Source organism: Pinus tabuliformis, chromosome 8 (genome assembly GCF_031772625.1).
Source record: "Pinus tabuliformis cultivar Carrire ecotype Pingquan chromosome 8, CPIR1, whole genome shotgun sequence".
Taxonomy (NCBI): Eukaryota; Viridiplantae; Streptophyta; class Pinopsida; order Pinales; family Pinaceae; genus Pinus; species Pinus tabuliformis.
The window spans coordinates 2,071,997,445-2,072,013,461 of NC_142294.1; the positions used below are offsets into that span (position 1 = coordinate 2,071,997,445).

The 16,017-nt window shown below is 37.5% G+C and overlaps 1 protein-coding gene across 1 annotated transcript; it reads right to left on the bottom strand.

The window, feature by feature from the left end:
• Positions 1 to 278: 278 nt before the first annotated feature.
• LOC149244791 (peroxidase 51-like) lies at positions 279 to 4,154 on the bottom strand. Its single transcript, XM_089375003.1, has 4 exons — positions 3,526 to 4,154; positions 3,152 to 3,346; positions 2,688 to 2,853; positions 279 to 1,091 (listed from the first exon to the last, which is right to left on the bottom strand). The coding sequence occupies exons 1-4, from the start codon at positions 3,757 to 3,759 to the stop codon at positions 685 to 687; spliced, it is 1,002 nt and encodes a 333-aa protein (XP_089231129.1). The 5' UTR covers positions 3,760 to 4,154; the 3' UTR covers positions 279 to 684.
• Between the last annotated feature and the right edge of the window lie 11,863 nt (positions 4,155 to 16,017).

Sequence of the window (16,017 nt, forward strand, 5' to 3'; positions counted from 1 at the left end):
TATAATAAAATCTCTTACCTATAAAATATATATATTTTTAATTATATAATTATCTTAAATATAAAATGATGATTTACTATGTTCATTTAGTATTTAACATTTACCTTTATAGTTGTGTTATCTTCTCAACTATTTTGTAAAAACTCAAAATAGAACATTCTATATACGTTATTTAAAAAAGCAAACTAACTTTACCAAATATATTCTTTCCCAATCCATTACTATCACACATCGCATTCATCACGAGACTAAAGTTTACATCACTTTTTGAATGGGAGTAGATGTTAAAAATATACTTTGAATTTTGAAATATATTGCAATACAACTGTCTGGATTCCGAATTGGAATAGGAAGCAATGAAGAAATATACAGTTGAACTACACCACCAACTCATTGCCGTTCTATGATGTCATTATACAGTATAGTTTAAAAAAACATGTTCTTCAGTTTTATATGATTGCCAAACATTCAAAATCCAATGGATAAAGTATGGTTTCCATACTTTATTAGTTAATGGTAATTGCACGTTTTTTAGCACAACCCAACACAGAAACCACCTACCCCAGCAGGCCGCGGGGATTATTGAGAAATGAAAAGGAAAGAAGCAACTGCCATTGTCTCGTTCCACTAACTCCCATAGAAAATACAAAAGAATAAATGCAACGCAATGCAGGTCCGGTAGGATTAGTTAAATCGGCTGCAATCTTGTCTGATCTCGCCCTGGAATCCCGTCTTCACGTCCACACGCCCCAAGTTCCTCATGGCGCTCACGAAGGCCGTGTTAAACGTATCTGAACTCTGAGCAAATTTGTTTACAGCATTTCGTGTGCGCAGGTCTGTATATAGAACCTCGTCAGATGAGAAAAGCCCCTTTCCAGACTGTAAATTCTGGTAATAAACGTTATCGAATTTGCGGGGAGTTGTGGGATCTATGTTAACAGCAATGGTCGGGTCCACGTTCTTAGGGCACATCTGTTGAAGTTGAGTAGCATAGGACGCATTCAGACTTGGATCCACGGATGTACTAGCACTGAAACTGTAGATTCTGTTTGCAAATTGGTTGCAGTGAGAGAATCCCAGAGTGTGGGCTCCTGTAAATACACCAAATATACATAAGTTACTAAAAATAATTTATCACTGAAAACCACATGCAAGGTATTAATAAAATAACTTTACTTGTTTCCCAGGTTCAAATAATTGTACCGTTGGGAATCACCACTTGTAAGTTATAAAATAACTTTACTTGTTTCCCAAGTTCAAATAATTGTACGGTTGGGAATCACCACTTGTAAGTTATTAATAATATAACTTTACTGGTTTCCAAAGTTCAAATAATGGTCCGGTTAGGGTCTATTAGTGTAGTGAGAACAAACCCTTCAGGAGTTAGTCAATGATCATATGGCCAGGGATAAGAAGTTAGAACACATAAGATAAGAACATATGGGAGTATTGGTTTATCTTATTTCTAATATTTAGTCAATGATCATATGGCCAGAGATAAGAACACATAGGATAAGAACATATGGGAGTATTGGTTTATCTTATTTGGCCAGAGATAAGAACACATAGGATAAGAACATATGGGAGTATTGGTTTATCTTATTTCTAATATTTTGTGATGAGAACAAATGGGAGTATTGGTTTATCTTATGTCTAATAATTTTCACAAAAGTTGATATCTAACATTTTCTAAGGGTTAAATTGTGTTTGTATAATACTAATGGCTTATATTCTAATACTATTTATTGAGAATAGTAATTTCCACACTCTAATATCATTTTGTGGGAATCACAATTGTTCATTAAACTAAAACCTGTAAGTGTTAATCAACTATTACATAGCCAATGATAAGGATTCATACTATTAATCCATATTGCAAAACACAGAGAACCATGTTTATCCATCGTCCAACATCTACTGGGGTTTTCGAGGTCTAAAATCTTAACCTGATGTATAGTTTTGATAACATAAAAGGTTTCATATATGTGTAAGTTATGCAATTTTAAGTTATTATAAGTAAACATTTCAAAAAATAAACATTCAATAATGATTTTCATCATTATTTTAAAGTTTAAATCTAAACCTCATGGAAAAACTTCAATGGTTTTTTAATCTCTCCCACAACTATTGATTTAAAAATAGTTACGTCTCTCTCATTTCAGAGGTAGAGTTTCGTTCTCCAATGAAATTTCCATAAAAAGTTATACCATTTACCTCATATATGTATAACATCAATTAATATTAAGATGTTGAAATCTTTAGTATACGGTTGTTTCATATGGTGGCCCAGTTTAAAATTCAAAATGTGTCATGGAACAGAACTGGGAATAAAAAAGCATTCCCCTTTCCAGAGAAATCAATTTGATATTGCAATAGAACAATAGAAACAGACAAAGGAACTGGTCTGTGTCTCCAAGGCCAAGTTTAAGTTATGAAGATAATAGTGATCTGTTCATGAGCTAAAAACAAGCAACAACAGACAAACACTTGCAATTCTGTATCAGACAAAGAAATTTTGTATTTTCTTAGATAAATTAGTTGGAATAAGATATAAAGTATCAGATTTGGTGTGATAAAACATTATGAAATTTAAAAAAGAAAAAACAAAGAGGTTGAACTAATGGAAGCAGGAGTAGAAGAGTTAGTGGTATACTGGCAATCAGAAATGAGGGATTGCAGATAATTACCAGATAGAGCTACCATGTCTGTTTGACTCAAACCCTTCCTTGCAAATAGAAAGTTTAGTTGGTTGAGAGTGAATGAAGCCTTTGGTAGGTTTCCATTGACTCTGGAAGCTTGGGATATCAATCCATCTCGTCGCCCTAACTCCACATTGAATTGTGGGCCTCCAGCCTGCAAATGAGAAGAGCAAAATAAAATTAATGACTGAACAAAAGTAGCTGGTCCTAAAATTACTAAAATACAAAACTACATAAGGCAAATCATTTTTGGGGTCAATGTTTTAACAAACAGTTATCAGGCACCATATTCTCATAGTGATTGGGAAGATCCACATAGATTGTTTATCACTTTGTGTGGATGAAATGATTAGCCAATGGCCATCTAACTGACTCCGCTCTACAAGTCCATTAATTTGTATATTCTTGTCTTGAAGAGAAACCAAGCCCTATGATAAATGCTGATCACTTACCAATGCTACAACATCTCTGGAAGCCATGGTTAGGATATCAGCACAAGACACTGCGTTGGGGCACACTTTCTCTACAGCTTGCTTGGCCTTGATGACAGTATCAAATCCATCACCAGCTAATGACAAGTTGTCTGAAAAATCTTTCTCAGCAGTGTTGTTTGATGTAGACTGAATAATCACTGAGGCATCACATCCCTGTGCAGAGATCCAAACGAAAATCAGATCAGTTGACCTATTACTATTGTGAACACCACATATCAACCAATGTAACAATACTAATACCAACTTCAACAATTTGCAAAACTGAAAGAGAACAGTTTCAATTTCAAGCAAAATCACAAGTTCATTGCTTTGAACTAATACACGTCCTCTACCTCAACAAAGCAATCATGGAAGAAGAGTCGTAATGTGCCAGGAACTGTCACAAATGTCTGGGTAAACTTTTGAGAAACAACATTCCTTACAATGGATTCAACATTGGGACAGATTTTTGCATAAAAATTCTCACTAAGTTGAGCTGATCCATTGTTTACACACAGCCCTAACAATACCCAAATGACAAATCCAGCCAATTCCAATGGCTTCCTAGCAGATTTTTTTGAACCCATGACAATATCTTATCTGAGAACTCACAAGATAAGAGCCCCTGGCCTACTGTATTACGCACAAACCTGCATACCTCTCTATATAACAATGAATGAAAAAGACGGGCTGGTGGCTGGAATCTAATGGCTGGATCAGACAAAACATGAGTCAAATTTAGGTGGATAACAGCCCAGCATTCTCCCTATGTCACATGAACGATCTCGATCCACTCTTGCAAATGTATATGATACCATCTGCAATAGTGGTTTACGCGTATCCACGCTTGCAAAGACGGCTTTGTAATTAAAAACAAGCAAGTGTATTGATGTCTTGGGTATCTGTATATTATATTTATTTTCAAACAGTCAGAAACAGGCTGCCTTATTGAATAATTCAAAGCATGTAATTGTCACTTTGTGAGAGTCCTGATAGATTGGACTGCTTCCTGGGAATATGTAACATGTGTATTCTCATCAAGTATTTGTATACTTGCACAGCAAGGTAGATTCCTCATCATTTCCATTGAGTGATCTAACATAAAGTATGATTTACCAGTTTACCAAACAGAACACGTGAAGAGAAGGTAAACTTCCTGGAGGGAAAACCCTGGTTGCTGCTTGGAAAAGCTTTTTTTTTATTAAAGGAAGAGCAGTTGTCAGAGACAAGGTTTCCATGGCGTTTTCATGATCACATGGGAACAGTTTTCATTTATACCATCACATCATTGATTTATTTTTGCTTTAACAGGGAAAGTTGTGATTCTTCTCTGATCCCAGTGTGAAATCCATGTCAGCTTTATGCATGTTAGCATGGTCAGCATTTTAAGAAGTTTCTTAACAGGTGCTGGTTTTTTGACAGGTGCTATACTTGTTTTCAACATGTGAGTGACAGGGGTTTTTCCCTTCAAAGCTTGAAGCTTTTAGATGATTCTAGAGAGCACTCTCTCACTAGAATTTGCCTAATATATATATAATTCGTGTAAAGAGCGTACTAATTGATGAAGAATCACTTTTTTTTAATGAAACAAAACTGTCATATTCCATTAGGAGAAAGTTGATACTATGAAAGTCAATATTGTCATCCTAAACCATTAAAATAACAGAGCAAGGCCGTCATAATTGATCAAAGGAACCTGGAACATGAAAGGGATGAGAAATTATTATTATTATTATAAATGGGCTGATATTTATTATTATTGATTTAACTTGATTAAACTGTTAATTTTTATAGTATTATTGTTGTTTTACAAAACTGTCATATTCCATTAGGAGAAAGTTGATACAATGAAAATCAATATTGTCATCCCAAACCATTAAAATATAAAATAACAGAGTAAGACCGTCATAATGGATCAAAGGAACCTGGAACATGAAAGAGATGAGAAATTATTATTATTATTATAAATGGTCTGATTTATAGTATTATTGTTTTTTTTAATCCAGTTTAAATTTTTATTAATAAAAGAAAGATTTATATTAAGTGTATGTTTATCAAAAAGATTAATTTGGGAGTGCAAAGTTTTAACTAGATATTTCAAGATAGCATTTCAGCATTAAGGCTTTTTACATTTGGTGTTACGTACCAAATTGATTCATGGGTTTTTCCTCTTACATCAGTCCAACCTCTAGAGCTATCAAACATCGCTGAAGGTGGAGTTGTTTCCACGATATTTTGAGAAAGCTCAAAAGTTGATGAATTTGCTCTAACTACTATCTCTTTCTCATTGTCTGAGTGATCAGACTCATGGGTACGCTTTTTCCCACTAATTGTCGGTATTGTCATTGTTGAATCCTTATCATTGATCTTTATTGTCAGGGACCCCTCTATAGAGGGGTGAGATGTTGTGTTGTCAAGGGGTGACTTTTTTTGTTGATCATTGCTCTTCTTATGATCTGCAACATTCTTGGGGTCGGAAGCAACTTTTGGGTCCCTCCATCCTTAGCCATATTTCTTTGGCTCTTGGGTGCCAAATGTCCCTATTGCTGAAGGACACGAACTCTCAAGGTGCCTGGGGTGTTGATAGGTTCTACACTTGAAAGTGTTGTTCTTGGTGAAATTCTTTACCCTCACACATGAGGATAGTTTTGTGTGGAAGACCTTTATTAAGATCCATTTCTACACAAATTTGGACAAAAGTGATGATCCCTTGAGCCAATCTATCACTGTCCATCTTGATGAAGCGATCTATTGAGTCTCCGATATTTGCTAGGATCTCTGATCGAATCTAGTGAAGAGGTAAGTTTAGGAGCCTTGCCCAAACTAGAGTGGTAAGAGATTTCATAGTATTTGGGTTAAAGTCTAGAAACCATGGTTGAATTGAAAGGCCAACTCGGCCCCAGAACGAGGGTCCCTCGTCAAAAACCTTATGGTAATCTTCCATATCCTTGAAGACAACCACGAAAAAACCTTTCAAACAAAAGAGAAATCCACATTCTGGGACCAATTCTGGTGAACCAATCTGGAGGGCCAATGATGAGGGCCAAAACCCATTAAAGCAACATATAATCACCCTACGTTTGTAATCTGCTACCCTGATCCTTGAGAGAATAACATTCATTGACAACTTTGGAGTGTCCTTAGATTGCTCCACCACAAAAGCTTGACTTGAGAGTGCTTTTGAAGTTTGAGAGCTAGAACCAGGGTTAAGGGCATCCTTGAAGGATTTGGGCTTCAAATCCAAGGCTTCCCCCCTACCCTTGGCACCTCCATTTAGACGCGACAGCGAGGGAGATGGAAGAATCTCTCTTGATGCCATAATCTCATGTAGTTCGCCATTTTGAGCTGCCTCCCTTCAGAAAGGAGTCTCATTTCCCCCACAGGAACTCTTGTGGGCTTCTGGATGCTAGAAGCAAGCTAAAATACTAAACCCTCTTCTTCAACCATTATGCAAAGAGATTCCTCGGACAAAGATCTAGCAAAAATTGGGACAATCTTGGAAACTAAGTTTCCAGGACCTCTACATGATGGAGTAGCTTCCACTCGTTGGAGAGATTTGTCAAACATTTTGCTGGAAACCCCATAACCCAAGAAAACTTCCTAATAAGGAATATGGAAGATATTAAAAGAATTCCGCATCTTCCACCCTGCCTTGGGGATCAAGCTAAGTAGAAATGTTTTCTTTCTACCATGGTGTGATTTATTTCTTGCATCATTCACTGAAGAAATATTCATGTACCTATCATTCTCATGCATCCACTGTGCAAAATCACACAAGGAGGTCCATTTCTTAAAGACCCGTGAGGTGTTCTATAACTGAAACCACTCGGTGATTGCATAATTTCGAAAGGGTATATGTCCTATGTCAATCTCTTGACCAGTGACGACGCAATTCGAGAAGTTGCTAACACCTAATATCCTTATCCAGTGTGGGACCTCTATTTTCAATCAACCACTTAGTATTTCTATGAGTTGATTTTATTTATTTATTTATTTAAATTTCAAAATTAAAAATATGATTATTTTTTAATAATGCTATTTTATTAAAATAAATGTAATAATATTTCTTAAATATTGTTTATAAAAATTAACTTTCATTAAAACTAAATTTGATTTAACAATTAAAAAAAAACACTCTAATTTATTTTGAAATTATATAAAATAAAGAGTAAAAATAAATTTAAATTACAATAAGACACCTTAATTAGTGATCAAAATAATGTGAAATTTGTAATAACTAAGAGATTTGACATTGAAATCCTCCTTGGAGGATTTAAGATGTCCAAGATTAAAATCCCCCCTTGTAACTTAGTTAAATTTGATTTAACAATTAAAAAAAATACACTCTGATTTATTTTGAAATTATATAAAATAAAGAATAAAAATAAATTTAAATTACAATAAGACACCTTAATTAGTGATCAAAGTAATGTGAAATTTGTAATAACTAAGAAATCTGACATTGAAATCCTCCTTGGAGGATTTAAGATGTCCAAGATTAAAATCCCCCCTTGTAACTTAGTTCAAGGAAACGAAGTGTAAAGTTTTGTAGATGTTCTATGCTAAGAGCAATTTCACTTTTCTCACAGCAATCATACAAGTAGATAAGCAAAATGCAGATAGAACATATAAGCAGATCTTACAGAAGACAAATCAGAAACAAGAAAAATGTATGTGTTCGTTTCGGCGGTCAACAGGATGCTTCAACCAGCAAAGTCTCCTTTGGTCAGCCAGCCCAGCATGTGTCACAACAACCCTCCAACCAGTAGATGAGTCAACCCAAGTCAGTTCTACAAAAGTCAACGCTGTCTTGAAAAGTCAACGCAGGGGCAGCAAGCCAAAAGTCAACGCAGCAGCAAAACGGTCAACCTTTTGACCTCGATTTTTGTGCCAGTAGTACGGCCTTCAAAAATCGAACCTCCCACAAGTTTTCAGCTTGTTTGGACCAAGCGTTGACCAAAGTCAACGCTGGTCAAACTTCTGCGAAACCCTAGCAGCAGAAAGCCTAGCAGCAGAAAAAATCCTCTTCGTCCTTCCCACGTGTGGCTGAAATTCGTCCTCCAGGTAGCTCGTACTTTTTAGGATGAGAGAGGAAGATGTGAGTTATGTTCAAATTCTCTCCAACTTTTCCTGTATATATATCCATCAATGAGGGTGTGTGACACATCTGTTGGGCATGTGAGCCTACATTACAAAACTGGTTGACCTTGCACATATAATTTATTAAGAATAATAAATTCAAAATATAAGTTCTGCTCATCGGATTAAGACTATTTTTATATGGATTTTACACCTCTCAGAAAGAGGAATCCAACAAAAATATTAGCCTCTTAATCTGAGCATCGGAACATGGAGTTTGGACCTAGTTGTCCAAATTTAACACTCCCTCTCAACTAGGGAGAACTCCATCTATTAGTGCAATTAACATCGTGAGTCATCCCGCCGAAACTTGCTTTGCTGGCTTCTTTATTTCAGAACAGAAGTGGGTCAGTCACAAAGACATCATTCCCCGACTGACATAATCAGTCCAGAGGTCCCAGACCTCACAAATCTTGATCCCAGATCAAGTGGTTGGACCATGCCATCCTAGATAGAGAGTACGGCAATCTCTGATGCGTCCATCAGTCTTTGCTAATAGTCTCTAGCTTTTCCACACCTCATTGGCCAAATGAGAGGTACTTCCATGAGCCCTGAACTCAATGGGTAGGATGCATATGGGGCACAGATTAAATGAGTGGCGAACCAGCTCAATAATCACAAGGGTGGGGCAGAAGCATTATGAGTGCTTATAGCTCCGAGAAGCTATCCCCAAAGCCCCCCAGAGCTCCCAGAGCTCATCGTCCAACAGGACCCACATCATAGGGTCTTTCCATGACACCAAGACTCTCACGGAAGGTTAGGAACTTGACCTTCCCCAGGGGCTTAGTGAGAATATCCGTGACCTGCTCATCAGTTCCTATATGATCGAGCCTTACGGCGCCTCGCTGTACCATATCCCGGATAAAGTGGTACCTGATATCAATATGCTTGGATCGGTCGTGGAACACAGGATTCTCAGTCATACGAATCCCACTCTGATTATCACAGAGTATTACAGTGGTATCTAGCACATGTTGGAACAGCTCACTAAAGAGCTTCCTCAACCAAACTGCTTCACAACAGGCCATACTAGCAGCAATGTATTCGGCCTCCGCGGTGCTCAAAGCCACCGACTTCTGCTTCCTGCTCATCCATGAGATCGAAGCAGAACCAAGATTGAAACAGCATCCAGATGTGCTCTTACGATCCACCACACTGCCAGCCCAATCGACATCAGTATATCCCCGGAGTATCACACTCCCGGCAGTGTATCTCAGCCCATGGTTTATCGTGCCCTGAAGATATCTCAAAAGATTCTTGGCACCAACCCAGTGAAAATGATGAGGCTCAACCATCTGTTGACTCAAAGTATTCACTGCAAAACATATGTCCGGACAGGTGTTCACTAAGAACATCAAAGCTCCTATAAGTTGACGATACTCAGTAGGATTGGCCAAGATAGGCCCTGCAGCGCTGCCACTCAACTTCTTAAAGTTGAGTTCCATTGGTGTCGACACGGACTTACAGTCCACCATCCCAAATCTTTCCAGAAGCTTCACAATATACTTTCCTTGAGAAAGGAAAATCTCTCCAGGTCTCTGCCAGACCTCCAGGCCTAGGAAATAGTGCATCAGTCCTAGGTCTTTCATCTCGAACTCAGCAGCAAGCTCCCTCTTACATTGATGAATGAGAGGGTCATCACCTGTCAGGAAGAGGTCGTCCACATACAACACTAGAATGAGAGGCTTTCCTTCCACAACCTTAAAGTAAAGGTTTGGATCAGCATTGCTTCGAGTGAAGCCCAGCTTCATCAAGTAACTATCCATCCTCTCATACCAAGCTCTGGGTGCTTGCTTTAACCCATAGAGGGCTTTCTTCAACCTGCAGACATAAGTGTCTCGATCTTGAACTTCAAATCCCGGAGGTTGTTCTACATACACCTCTTCCTTTATTGCACCATGCAGAAAAGCGGTCTTGACATCCATCTGATGAAGACTCCATCCTTGTGTAGCAGCAAGGGCTATGATGGATCGGATGGTGGTATATCGAGCCACAGGTGCAAATATATCGTCATAGTCAATTCCTTCCTTTTGAGAGAAGCCACGGGCAACAAATCTTGCCTTAAACTTTTCAGCACTCCCATCAGATCCATGTTTAATCTTGTAGAGCCATTTAGCGGTGACAACAGATTTGTCCTTCGGTCTCGGGACCACATCCCAGACATCATTCTTCATAATAGCCTCATATTCTTCATGCATAGCATCCTTCCAGACTTGATGCTTGATGGCTTCCTCAAAAGATCCAGGTTCAGATTGTATAATAGTACTCAAGGCAGCTAGATACCCTTGGTATCTACACGGCTTCTTGCTTTCTCGGAATGTTCCCCTTGGGGCAGCATGACCCTCAGCATCTTTGAGGGTGTCCCTGAGCCATGATGGCCTCTTTCCTAGAGAAGGGGAAGGATCAATAGGGTCCATTGGCCCTTCAACATCAGGCATAGTCTCATCCTGGGGTTCTTCCAGATTTCCAGGTCTTTCTTCATGGTTTTCTTCAGATCTAGGAAGATCTACTGCTTTCTTCAGGGAAGCATCTTCGTCAAAAGTGACATCATGGCTTATCTCTACTTCCCTTTGACCAGGTACATAGACTCTATATGCCTTAGAAGTCTCACTGTAGCCCACAAACATTCCTTTCTTCCCAGTAGTATCCAGCTTACTTCTCTTTTCTTTCGGCACATGAAAATAGACAGGACATCCAAAAATTCTAAAATGTGAGACATCATGTTTCTTACCAGAGAAAACCTCTTCGGGAGTTTTGGAGTCCAAAGCAGAATGAGGGCATCGGTTTTGAATGTACACAGCAGTATTTGCAGCTTCTCCCCACATAAACTTTGGAAGACCTTGGTCACATAGCATGGCACGGGCAGCTTCCACAATAGTCCTATTCTTGCGTTCAGCAACACCATTCTGCTCAGGAGTATATGCAGTGGTAGTCTCCCTCTTAATGCCAGCTTCTCTGCAAAAGTCTTTGAACTCATTTGACTCATATTCAGTGCCATTGTCAGTCCTCAAAATCTTGATCTTCTTTCCGGTCATATTTTCCACCAAGGCTTTGAAGGTACGGAACCACATGAAAGCCTCATCCTTCTTCTTCAAGAAGTATATCCAGGTTTTGCGAGAGAAGTCATCAGTAAATGTCATATAGTAAGAACATCCCCCCAGGGATGTTACAGGCAACATACCGGAAAGATCAGAATGGACCAGTTGCAATATCTCAGATGTCTTTGTGACACTTGAGGGGAAAGGTCCCCTTGTATGTTTTCCTTCAGCACAGCCCTTACATACACCTTTATGATTATTTCCAAAATCAGGCATCCCTGTCACCACCTTCCTTGCTTCGGGAAGAGCCTTGTAATGAAGGTGTCCAAATCTTCGGTGCCATAGTTCGGTTTGACGGATAGTATCACAAGTCATAGCTCCCAACGGACTCCCTCCAACCTGGTAGAGTGTACCAACCCTAAAACCAATTGAGATAGCTTCCTTGAAGCTCTTCTTCCACATGAGTACCTTTCCATCAGAGAAAGTTACATTGAATCCTTTGTCTTCCATGGCAGATACAAACACAAGGTTCTTCTTCAATTTGGGTACATAGAGTACATCTTGTAGATGGAGGACTTGTCCTTGAGACAAGTGGAGGGTCACAGTCCTGGTCCCTTTCACAGGATAAGTGGCATTATCCCCAAGGATAATTTCTAGATCAGTATCCCTTTCAACCATGTCAGAAAGTGCTTCCTTGAATCCGGTGATGTGTCTTGAGGCACCACTATCGATTAGCCAGACATCCATAGTGTCGGGCGGAGATGCAGCTGAGAGAGCAGATATTAGAATATACTCAGTTCTTTTATCAACAACATTAGACTCCTCATACCTGGTATTTCTGGTCCTTTTAGAAGGTGGATTGTTTCCTTCAAAGTGAGCCTTCCTCTTTCCTTAGGATTTGTCATTTCTTCGATTCCCATTCCTTCGGTTGTTGTTGTTGTCGTCACTATCGGGAGAATTCTTCTGGAAGGGGCATTCTCTAGCATAGTGTCCAGTCCTATGGCAGGTGAAACATTTACCCTTCTTCTTTTGAGTCTTAGTCCTTCCTTTGTCCTTGGAACCACCAGAGTTCTTCTTCCGGGAATGAGCAACATAGGCAGCATTTCTTTCATTATCAAATTCCTTCATCCTTGTTTCTTCTTGCATACATCTAGACAGAAGCTCATCAAAGTTAGGGATGGTATTATTGTTGAGAATGGTAGTTGTGAATACTTGCCATTCATATGGAAGTCCTCCAAGTGCGGTGAGAACCATCTCACGATCAGCTATTGTCTCCCCAATAGCTAGCAGATTGTTCCTGGTTTCGGTCAACTTCATAAAGAAAGTTTGAATAGACTCGTCTCGGCCCTTCTTCATATTCTTCAACTTGTTCTTGAGGAATAGCACTTGGTTCACATTGTTTACTCGGAACATAAGTATCAGTTTGTCATACATCTCCTTGGATGTGCCTAGTTCAGATATGTAGGCAACCAGACTCTTATTTATGGATTCCCTGATCAGCAGCTTTGCTCTGATTTCTCCCTTCTTATACTTGTGTTTAACAGCAGCAGAGGCATTTGATGGAGGTTCTTGAATCTTCCCTGTCACATGATCTAGGAGATCATGATCTTCTAATTTGAGATCTAATAACATCTTCCAGGCATGGAAGTCATCACTTCCAGTCAGCTTGTCATTCTCCCTGAATTCAAGCTTAGAGGAATCCATTTCCTTCGATGATGATTGCTATAGATAGAGTTTGTCTTCACCTCAGCTCTGATACCATGTAAAGTTTTGTAGATGTTCTATGCTAAGAGCAATTTCACTTTTCTCACAGCAATCATACAAGTAGATAAGCAAAATGCAGATAGAACATATAAGCAGATCTTACAGAAGACAAATCAGAAACAAGAAAAATGTATGTGTTCGTTTCGGCGGTCAACAGGATGCTTCAACCAGCAAAGTCTCCTTTGGTCAGCCAGCCCAGCATGTGTCACAACAACCCTCCAACCAGTAGATGAGTCAACCCAAGTCAGTTCTACAAAAGTCAACGTCGTCTTGAAAAGTCAACGCAGGGGCAGCAAGCCAAAAGTCAACGCAGCAGCAAAACGGTCAACCTTTTGACCTCGATTTTTGTGCCAGTAGTACGGCCTTCAAAAATCGAACCTCCCACAAGTTTTCAGCTTGTTTGGACCAAGCGTTGACCAAAGTCAACGCTGGTCAAACTTCTGCGAAACCCTAGCAGCAGAAAAAATCCTCTTCGTCCTTCCCACGTGTGGCTGAAATTCGTCCTCCAGGTAGCTCGTACTTTTTAGGATGAGAGAGGAAGATGTGAGTTATGTTCAAATTCTCTCCAACTTTTCCTGTATATATATCCATCAATGAGGGTGTGTGACACATCTGTTGGGCATGTGAGCCTACATTACAAAACTGGCTGACCTTGCACATATAATTTATTAAGAATAATAAATTCAAAATATAAGTTCTGCTCATCGGATTAAGACTATTTTTATATGGATTTTACACCTCTCAGAAAGAGGAATCCAACAAAAATATTAGCCTCTTAATCTGAGCATCGGAACATGGAGTTTGGACCTAGTTGTCCAAATTTAACACGAAGCCATAACTTAAACCCAAAAAACACAAACCATAAACCCTAAAAAGTTTACAAATAACCCCGTATCAAAAAACGACTTGAAAAAATTCCTCTTGTCACAAAACAAGAAGCAAAACCTTAAATCACAATACTTATTATTGATGAATTGCATGATGCACATTCATTTTGTATTTAGTAAAATATATCTTAATTTTACAAAATCTTAAATCACAAAACTGATTATTTATGAATTGCATGATGCACATTCATATTTGCAGTTAGTAAAATATATCTTAATTTTTTTTAAAAACGATAGAAATGATTTCAGTGACATAAAATATTAATGAGTTAAAAACTAAACACGGTATATTCATATATTTCAAAGTTTTTTTAGGAATGAAAGAAATGATTTTAGTGACAAATGGATTGCAAATAAATAAAGGAAACAGGGATTTCATTTTCATGAAAAAGACCTACGAGGAAAGAGAAGAGAAGGATTATTCTAAAATTTATCCGATAGGAGAAACTTCGTTCGTTGGAATAATTTTATTATTTTAAAGTTTTTTCTTTCTAAGGTTTGCATGTGTACACCGCATGCTCTTGGAATAAGATATCAAATTGATCAGAGATTTATTATAGTGGACTTTTTTGAAAGGAGAAAATAAACTCAGATATCAAATTTGGATTTAGATATCGCATTGATAAAAAATATAATGGAATATTTCACAGGTGAAAAGAGAATAATATTAATATATAAAAATTTAGATTCAAATGGAAATTTATTAATCCATAGGTGAAAAGAGAATAATATAATATATAAAAATTTAGATTGAAATGGAAATTTATAAAATAATAATTTGTTATACAGATTATTTTATATGTTATAATTATAGTTATTAAAAGAAATTGAAATGAAAATTTTATAAATTAATAATTCATAAAATTAAAATATTTGTATATATTAAAATTATTTTCATGTAATGATGGGGTAAGCAATTAAATGAGAAAACAATTAAAGATGTCACAGGTTTTAATTGTTATAGGAATGAGTGTAAGATTGTAAAAAAAAAATTGTGATATAAGTGAATGATGAGTAATTTTAAAATAATAAGATAAATATAGATATGATTAATGGTGTTAATATTTAAAAAGAATTATTTATTGAAAGTTTGATGATATGATATTTTTTTCTTTAGGCTGTGGTTCACAGATACCTTGATCAATAGGTGGTGCTACGTCTACGGAAAAATCTGGGCTGATCGACCCCGAAGGGAATCTAGCCCCGTGGCCCAGTAGCTAGGCCTAACCCCAAGGGCTTCAGGGAGAATGGACCCTGTGACTTCTCGACGGCGAGCAACTGATTTTGACCAACTGAGCTAACCATTGGGGCTTGATGATATGAGATCTTAAATAAACGAATATAAGAAATTTTTAACGAGGGAAAAAATTTAGTATAAAGAGTTAATTATAAATTTAATATGATAATTTTTTTCTTTTCATGAACTTTATGAAATAGAAAAATGAATGTATATTTGTTTTGCAATCTAAAATACTATGTTTATCAATCTTAAGTTAAAGCCAAAATAACCAATTTATCCAAATACTTAGAGGAACAAAGGAAGTCTCATTCTTTTTTTTTTTGAATATATACGAATGCACATATATTTCTATTACACATATTTATAACTTTACAACACATTTCCTTTAACATTAGGACCTATTTTGGGGACCTATGTTTCATAAGGAACGCTTAGCATTAGGATCTATTTTCCTATCTTGTGCATTGTCAAAATCCCTAGGGCTATTTACTTTGTCCAAAAGCAGCTAATGGTGCCTAAAAGACCACTTGGGTATTGAAGACACCATAGGGATGCCATGTATTTAGCTTGGAGGTCCCAGTTTACATTGCTTGAGGCCTAGAAGGTCCATTTTATTGCATAAGGTCCTTTTTTTCCTTCTTAACCATGGTCTAAGCCCTTAGACCCATCATTGATACCCATAACCAATTTATGGCAATGATATCCCATGGTCAAACATCACAGAGAAAGGTATTTTGTGGTATTTCAACACATCTTTTACCATACACGAACTCAAGA